Source organism: Erpetoichthys calabaricus, chromosome 12, assembly GCF_900747795.2.
Source record: "Erpetoichthys calabaricus chromosome 12, fErpCal1.3, whole genome shotgun sequence".
In the NCBI taxonomy this organism is placed as follows: domain Eukaryota; kingdom Metazoa; phylum Chordata; class Cladistia; order Polypteriformes; family Polypteridae; genus Erpetoichthys; species Erpetoichthys calabaricus.
The window spans coordinates 161,748,541-161,757,820 of NC_041405.2; the positions used below are offsets into that span (position 1 = coordinate 161,748,541).

Consider the following 9,280-nt stretch of genomic DNA (forward strand, 5'->3'; position numbering starts at 1 on the left):
TCCAATCCGCAGCGAGGCGCACTTTGAAGTGGGCGTTCCGCCTGCTCGCCGGAAGTTTGTCTTTTGTGATCCCACAAAGCACTGCGTTTCTCCCATCAACCTTTGCGCTCTAGTAGCGACAGATGATTGTGCGTGTCGCTCAGATCGCGGATAGCGTACGCGTATTCTCGCAAGTTTTATTAATGAAGGCTCAGGCCTTCTAGTCAGTGCACGAAGACCGTGGAGCAGCTCACCTCCTAATATCTGATCAGCTCCTTTTTTCCTGCTTTTAAATCTACACTCCAAACGCGTCTTTTTTTTCAGCCTTCGAAAATATCCTGTTACGTTTTATGTGTTCATGTTTTTATCAGCATACTCGGATAGTTTCTTGTGATCTCTCATTGTTTTTGGCGCTTTATTTATGATCTTTATTACAATTCTTCTTTGTCTCTAAATGTGCTTTATAAATAAACTCGTTTGGTTATTTGAATTTGCAACATGGAACAACGAACCATATGGAAGGACTGAGAAAAGTGGCCATGCAGGTCGGCTTAAGTCTTTCATAATTTGGTTTTGTAGAATGCAGTGGGGTGCTGGGCATATTCTGTGCCACCTTCACCACATTCTGCATCACACTCTGTATTACTCAGCCGGCGAGAACAAAGCCCACTGAGCACCTGTAGAAGTCGGTGAGGACAAAGGAGAAATGCAGGAGGACTGAGTACACATCTGAGGAAGTAGAGGTGCTCGGGAGCCTTCTTAGCAGGAGCTGAAATGTGTCATGCCCACCTTACCTTACCAGATTTACCCCTGGAGATAAATATAGTTCTGCCTACCTATCTATCTATCTATCTATCTATCATATAGTCTCATATCTACTTATCTATTATGGAGTGTCTTTCATATCTATGTTATATAGTGCCTTTCATATTTATCTGTCTGCTATGTAGTTCCTTTCATATCTATTATATAGTGCCTTTCATATCTATCATTGCCAGTCATGCCAGCAGATTCCATTGACAGTTTCTATCCAGAGGTCATAAAGTTACTGAAGGGTCAGAAATAATATTGTAACTTTGGTCCTCAGTATATACAGTGGTGTGAAAAACTATTTGCCCCCTTCCTGATTTCTTATTCTTTTGCATGTTTGTCACACAAAATGTTTCTGATCATCAAACACATTTAACCATTAGTCAAATATAACACAAGTAAACACAAAATGCAGTTTTTAAATGATGGTGTTTATTATTTAGGGAGAAAAAAAATCCAAACCTACATGGCCCTGTGTGAAAAAGTAATTGCCCCCTTGTTTAAAAATAACCTAACTGTGGTGTATCACACCTGAGTTCAATTTCCGTAGCCACCCCCAGGCCTGATTACTGCCACACCTGTTTCAATCAAGAAATCACTTAAATAGGAGCTGCCTGACACAGAGAAGTAGACCAAAAGCACCTCAAAAGCTAGACATCATGCCAAGATCCAAAGAAATTCAGGAACAAATGAGAACAGAAGTAATTGAGATCTATCAGTCTGGTAAAGGTTATAAAGCCATTTCTAAAGCTTTGGGACTCCAGCGAACCACAGTGAGAGCCATTATCCACAAATGGCAAAAACATGGAACAGTGGTGAACCTTTCCAGGAGTGGCCGGCCGACCAAAATTACCCCAAGAGCGCAGAGACGACTCATCCGAGAGGTCACAAAAGACCCCAGGACAACGTCTAAAGAACTGCAGGCCTCACTCGCCTCAATTAAGGTCAGTGTTCACGACTCCACCATAAGAAAGAGACTGGGCAAAAACGGCCTGCATGGCAGATTTCCAAGACGCAAACCACTGTTAAGCAAAAAGAACATTAGGGCTCGTCTCAATTTTGCTAAGAAACATCTCAATGATTGCCAAGACTTTTGGGAAAATACCTTGTGGACTGATGAGTCAAAAGTTGAACTTTTTGGAAGGCAAATGTCCCGTTACATCTGGCGTAAAAGGAACACAGCATTTCAGAAAAAGAACATCATACCAACAGTAAAATATGGTGGTGGTAGTGTGATGGTCTGGGGTTGTTTTGCTGCTTCAGGACCTGGAAGGCTTGCTGTGATAGATGAAACCATGAATTCTACTGTCTACCAAAAAATCCTGAAGGAGAATGTCCGGCCATCTGTTCGTCAACTCAAGCTGAAGCGATCTTGGGTGCTGCAACAGGACAATGACCCAAAACACACCAGCAAATCCACCTCTGAATGGCTGAAGAAAAACAAAATGAAGACTTTGGAGTGGCCTAGTCAAAGTCCTGACCTGAATCCAATTGAGATGCTATGGCATGACCTTAAAAAGGCGGTTCATGCTAGAAAACCCTCAAATAAAGCTGAATTACAACAATTTTGCAAAGATGAGTGGGCCAAAATTCCTCCCGAGCGCTGTTAAAGACTCATTGCAAGTTATCGCAAACGCTTGATTGCAGTTATTGCTGCTAAGGGTGGCCCAACCAGTTATTAGGTTCAGGGGGCAATTACTTTTTCACACAGGGCCATGTAGGTTTGGATTTTTTTTTCTCCCTAAATAATAAAAACCACCATTTACAAACTGCATTTTGTGTTTACTTGTGTTATATTTGACTAATGGTTAAATGTGTTTGATGATCAGAAACATTTTGTGTGACAAACATGCAAAAGAATAAGAAATCAGGAAGGGGGCAAATAGTTTTTCACACCACTGTATGACCAAATAATGCATGGACAAGGGAGGAAGGGATTGCATGAACAATTTGCCCCCTTGAATGAGAGGTGGCAGTGCTACCCAGGCTGGAGTCCAGTTTGGAGACCCCACAGGGTTGTCTAGGAGTTCCAGTATGGAAGGGTGACTCCCGAATGACAAAGCGAGAACAGGACTTTAGGAATTTGTTACAAATGTTTTAAAAATAAGGGTGGCGCAGTGGGTAGCGCCTCACAGTAAGGAACCTGGGTTCGCTTCCTGGGGCCTCCCTGCATAGTTTCCTCCCACAGTCCAAAGACATGCAGATCAGGTGCATTGGCGATCCTAAATTGTCCTGTGGGTGTATGTGCCCTGTGGTGGGCTGGCACCCTGCCCGGGGATGTGTTCCTGCCTTGCACCCTGTGTTGGCTGGGATTGGCTCCAGCAGACCCCCGTGACCCTGTGGTAGGATATACAGTAGAGGGTTGGATAATGACTGACTGTATTAAAAATAAAAAAATCACTTCCAATAATGCTCACTAGAGGGGGCTATACCGCCAAACCCCGACTAGATAAACGGGTAAACACAGAAACTTCATAAAAATAAAAAGGCTTTGTTCTTCACCAAAAATGCTCAGTCACACGGCGAGGCTCTGTAGAGCATAACAGCAAAATGGAGTTGATCAAAAAACACAAAGCAATCCAAGGTGAACAAAATCTCAACATACAAAGCCCAAGACGATGTCAAAAAAAAAAAAAACAGAGCCCAGGGGTCACAAAACTCCTACTGACTGTAAGAGATGGCCGGGATGCCCCTAAAATAGAAGGATGGGGAAAGACAGCTTTTCGAGGACACTGCCTCCCCCAAGACACTAGACAGCAGCGGCCCTATTGAAAAGGGAGTTCGGCAACACAGCCCTGCTGAGTACTATGGGTTACGCCAGGGGAAGCTGTGGGAAGATAGTGGGAGACTAAGTTTTCACCTTGCCCGGAAGTACTAGTGGATCACGGGGACGGAAACCCAGAAGTACTTCCGGGCTGATCAGAAAACTCAAGTTCTCCATCTGACCTCACGTGGACGGAAGAACAGAAGCACCTCCGGATTGAGAACTATTTAAAGGTCTGCTGAAGACCCAGCAGGCGAGCCAGAGTCGGGTGGAGGTGGACGAAACTTGCTGGGAGGTGTGGAAGAGAGACAGATAGATAGATAGATAGATAGATAGATAGATAGATAGATAGATAGATAGATTTTAATTTAGTGTAGTAGGCAGGATAGACGGATAGATTTTAATTTAGTGTAGTAGGCAGGATAGATAGATAGATAGATTTTAATTTAGTGTAGTAGGCAGGATAGATAGATGGATAGATTTTAATTTAGTGTAGTAGGCAGGATAGATAGATGGACAGATTTTAATTTAGTGTAGTAGGCAGGATAGAAAGATAGATTTTAATCTACTGTAGTAGGCAGGATAGATAGATAGATAGATAGATAGATAGATAGATAGATAGATAGATAGATAGATAGATAGATAGATAGATAGATAGATAGATAGATTTTAATTTAGTGTAGTAGGCAGGATAGATCGATTTTAATTTAGTGTAGTAGGCAGGATAGATAGATAGATAGATAGATAGATAGATAGATAGATAGATAGATAGATAGATAGATAGATAGATTTTAATTTAGTGTAGTAGGCAGGATAGATAGATAGATAGATAGATAGATAGATAGATAGATAGATAGATAGATAGATAGATAGATAGATAGATAGATAGATTTTAATTTAGTGTAGTAGGCAGGATAGATAGATAGATGGATAGATTTTAATTTAGTGTAGTAGGCAGGATAGATAGATAGATAGATAGATAGATAGATAGATAGATAGATAGATAGATAGATAGATAGATAGATAGATTTTAATTTAGTGTAGTAGGCAGGATAGATAGATAGATAGATAGATAGATAGATAGATAGATAGATAGATAGATAGATAGATAGATAGATAGATTTTAATTTAGTGTAGTAGGCAGGATAGATAGATAGATAGATAGATAGATAGATAGATAGATAGATAGATAGATAGATAGATAGATAGATAGATAGATAGATAGATAGATAGATAGATAGATAGATAATTGTGATTACTATTATTATTGATGTATTTGTCTTTATTGTGGCTGTGGGGCTTGGAGGCACTGGAAAGGAAGAAAAAAGAATTAAAATACTTCTGAGTGCTTTTACCTGGTGTCCTGCATGTCTGTCTGTTGAGTTTAAGGGGACAACAGTGCCACCTAGTGTCCACATGACTCTCACTCCCCTTGTCTCCAGTGTGTGCCTCCATCTCTCCAGGTTCACCTCAACCTGCCGTCTACTCTCACTACAGACCACAATGTCATCTGTGGACATCAAGGTCCATGGAGACTCCTGTCTGACTTCATCTCTCCATCACCATAATAATAATCATAAATTCTTGACATTAGTATGGAGCTTTAGCCACTAGGGGGCCACAGCAGCTACCACTAATGTGCAGCACCCACCTGGATGATATGATAGCAGCCATTTTTGCACCAGTACCCTCACCACATATGAGCTATTAGACCACAGGTGTCGGACAACAGGCCAGGAGGGCTGCAGTGGCTGCAGGTTTTCATTCTAACCATCTTCTTCATTAGTGAGCAGTTTTTGCTGCTAATTCACTTCTTTTGCCTTCATTTTAATTAACTTGCCCCTCAGTTATCTCTTTTTCCTTAATTAGCAGCCAAGCAATAATGAGCACCAAATGAGCCACCACATGAGCAGCTCACCTGTGCCCATCACACAACATGTGAAAATAAAGAAGGGTGGAGTTCTTGGTAAGGCTGATCTCTCAGGTCACCATAACATAGTGAGGAAAATTTAAAAAGTTTTGGAAATTAAATAACGGGTTTAGCAAAAATTGCCTTCTCATTAAGAAACTGGTTGGAGTTTGATGTTCCAGTTTAGCTGGTCGTCTGTCGGCTCGTTTCTCGTCTCATTTCTGTTTGGCTGCCATTTAATGAAGAAACGAATCAATTCAGAGGACTGAATCCTTTAAAACAGGGCTACTAAAATGAATTGAAAAGGAGTTCATTAGCAGTGAAAACTGAATAGAATAAGAGTTAGAATGAAAACCTGCAGCCACTGTGGCCCACCAGGACGGAGTTGGACACCCCTGTATTAGACAGTGAAGGGATAAGAGAGAGAGAGAGACAGGCGATGATTAGGGGGCCAGAATGCTGAGGCCGTGGTGGGCAGTTTAGTCAGGACACTGGGATAAGCCCTACTCTTTATGAAAGGTGCTCACAAAGAGTCCGGTCCCCAGTTGTATGCCACTTTTACAGCACAGTGTCCCTTGGTCATTGGGGTCCACACAAGCGCCCCCTGCTGGCCTCACCAACACCTCTTCTGGCAGCATCCCAAGCTTTTCCTAGATGGTCTCCCACCTGAGTACTGGCCAGACCTGACCACGCTTATGTTCAGGTTGGTGACCTGTTCTGAAGACCCCAGCCCCCCCCTTTACGGCCACTGCCAGTTAGCAGTGAGGTTGCTGCTCTGGACAGCGGAGATCACAGGTGGGTTAAGCTGTGAGCTGATGGAGGGAAGCGATGAGTTGGGGGTCTTACAAGGGTATTAATGGAAGGACTTGAGGTCTGGCTATTGACTTCTTGGGTGCATCTAAGCCCACTCATCCTTTTAGGGTTGGCCACTGGTGCAAAGGTCTGTCCATCAGTGTTCCTCATCTGTCATTTGTGGTCCTTTGCTCAGAACTTGGGTGTCCCACTCGTGCTGTTCGAGACACGTCTCTGGATGTGACACGGCCTGGTATCGATCATCTCATCGGATGGGCCAGTGAAAAAGAAGCTGGCAGCAGCTTGTGGTCCAGTCCTGGCAAAATGGGTAATGCCAGTCTGTCCCACAGCTCCCTGAATACACCGAAGAGTCCACCTGCTCTGCCAGGATCCCACTCATCAGTGTCCGTCAAGCCTTTTCACTGTTGATGTGTTGATTCTACTCCTTGGCAGCCCTCTGAACTCAGCACCCAGGCTTCTCCTGGTGATGAGGCCACTAAAGCGGTGTCATCAGCTCACCTGAGATTGCCTGATGGTCTTCCCACCATTCCGGAGTCCTCCCCAGAATCCTGGGATGTTGAACGGACACGGAGAGATGTTACTGTACTTCCTTGCCGGACTCTCCTTTCCTGAGACTGGAAGTCCTGATGGCAGCACGCTGTGGTCTGCCCTGATGTCACAGCGATCGCCATCACCCTGCAGATAACGAATAAGTGAGTCATGAACGCAGTGTCCAGCTGATGATCCTGCCTCGTGTCCTGGGCTTGCTGGGACACCCGGAAATGGACAGGGGGATGGAGGAGGAACATAGTAGGCAGTAAATGCACCCCTCTGGACCTGTCGGTGCCGTCTTCACTGCCATTGTCCATGTTTGTAAGCTTCTTACATAAACTTCACTGATCAGCCCAGTGTGCATTCAAACAGAGAATACAAAACAAAACTCAAACCGCAAAGATGGAGACATTATGGGGTACAAAAACACAGACCTCCTGAGTCCAGGGTGAGCCTCACTAAGCTTCACGTCTCTGATTAATTCTAAATCACAGGACGAGAGACGAGCACAGGAACAGTCATGTGGGGGGCTCAGGTCACAAGACTTTGTCTGCAGTTAGCACACTGGGCACACACAGTGAGCTGGACTTAAGACCCCCAGCGTCTGTAGGACTCGTCACAAATCTTTTCAAAACCTGCTTTGTGTCCGCTTCCCTACCAAGAGAACGTGCCCACTTCTCTACCGAGACACTTGTGCTTGCACTCTACTGGGACAACACATGCCAGATGTGGTCATTATCTGCAGAGACAAGGCATGCCATACATCCTCATGCCTACTTCTCTGCTGATACAAGGAATGCCACACATGCTTGTGCCTGCTTCTCTGCCAAGACAAGACATGCCACATATGCTGAAATCCACTTTTCTGCAGAGACAGGACATGTCACACGTGCTCGGCTTAACAATAATGGGTGAAATGGGCACTGCCCAGCCCCGGGGGCATAGGGGCCCACAATGTTTCTGTAGCCTTTGTATGTTTCTGTTTGGCTGTCCAAACAGGGTCCCCAGCGCACTACTTTGCCCCGAGGGCCTATGATGCGCGTTCTCTGCCGAGACGAGGCATGCCGTACATCCTCGTGCCCGCTTCTCTGCTGAAACACGGAACGCCGCACGTGCTCGTGCTCGTGCTCGCTTCCCTGCCAAGCAAAACACTTTCCTTCCCGACGAGCTCGTGCCCACCTCCGAAACCTGTTGCACGTGCTGGTGTCCGCATATCACTGTCCAGACAGCTCGCGCTGCACGTGCTCATCCACGCGCCTTCCGCCACCGTACCCATGAAACGTGGCATAATTTTTAAATACCTTTCTGATTTTACCAGAAATGACTCAATGTGTTAAATGTTAATGGAAGATAAAACATTCAGTTTTTGTTGAGCGTCTTTCTTAGGCGTTTTTTTTTTTTTATAAATGTTAAACATTAAAATTAAACTCCCAACACCCGTTGCACGTGCTCGTGCCCGCTGCACTGTCCAGACAGCTCGCGCTGCACGTGCTCATCCACGCGCCTTCAATACCCATGAAACGTCGCATAAGTTTTAAATTAGAAATGACTCAATGTGTTAAATGTTAATGGAAGATAAAACATTCAGCTTTTGTTGAGCGTATTCCTTAGGCGTTTTTTTATAAATGTAAAACATCAAAATTAAACTCTCACCGGTGGTTTTAGGTAAGAATTCACGTTGTAATTCCTACAGAAACGGCAAACATTATTGTTACTTTAAACTTATAAGACCCCTTATCTTTATTTTTCTTTTTGAAAAAATAAAAGTAAAGCTTTCTAAATATGGATTATTAATTTCTGGTATTTTTGTATTTTACTTCATAATAGAATATACAAATAACACGGTCCTCCAAGCCTCTAGGTGGCGCTGTGCAGGTTGTTAATAGTCCTGCCTTACCTGCTACTTGGCGGCCGTGACTGTCATCGACGCCTAGTGAAGAGGAGGCTGAGGAAATGGCAGCAGCAGCCCCAGAGCCAAGTAAACAGTGGGTTGGAAGGAGAGGCGTGAAACACTGAACGCGTACCGAGTTGCAGTCAACGGCACCGTCGAAAAATTGCAGGATTGTTTGCTGAGGCGGACTGTACCGTGAGCCGTATGTCGTTCGGAGATCACGGAGGAAGTAAGGTCCCCGTCTGAACCTTCGCGTCAACTAGCAGAGTCCCTCGACTGCGGCCACCCGGCATGTGACGGTGTTACTTACCAGCGCCAGGCCTTCTTTTTCGGGGCGAGGCAGCCATCCCGCGAGGTCTCCATTCAAACAGACGCCCCCCAAGGCCCGCTTCCTTCTCGTCTCGTCTCCGTGAGAAGAGCTCGCGTTTACGAGGCACATGTGTCCAGAGGGAGCACGGCCGGCCAGGCTTTCCAGAGAGCGGCTTTAAGTTACCGGGAGAGGCTTGTTTCAAGGTGTGGCTGCCGACTCCACCGTACAGGGGAAAATGTCCGAAAATCAGGGCAACGCGAACAACGTCCCAAA

The 9,280-nt window shown here is 44.8% G+C and overlaps 1 protein-coding gene across 1 annotated transcript in view; it reads left to right on the plus strand.

The window, feature by feature from the left end:
* The first annotated feature begins 7,867 nt into the window (after positions 1-7,867).
* tmem259 (transmembrane protein 259) overlaps positions 7,868-9,280 on the plus strand; it is an 80,146-nt gene continuing 78,733 nt past the window's right edge. Inside the window, exon 1 of the mRNA XM_028816655.2 lies at positions 7,868-8,074. Within this exon, the coding sequence (XP_028672488.2) occupies positions 7,868-8,074 (207 nt within the window). The remainder of the gene's footprint in view (positions 8,075-9,280) is intronic.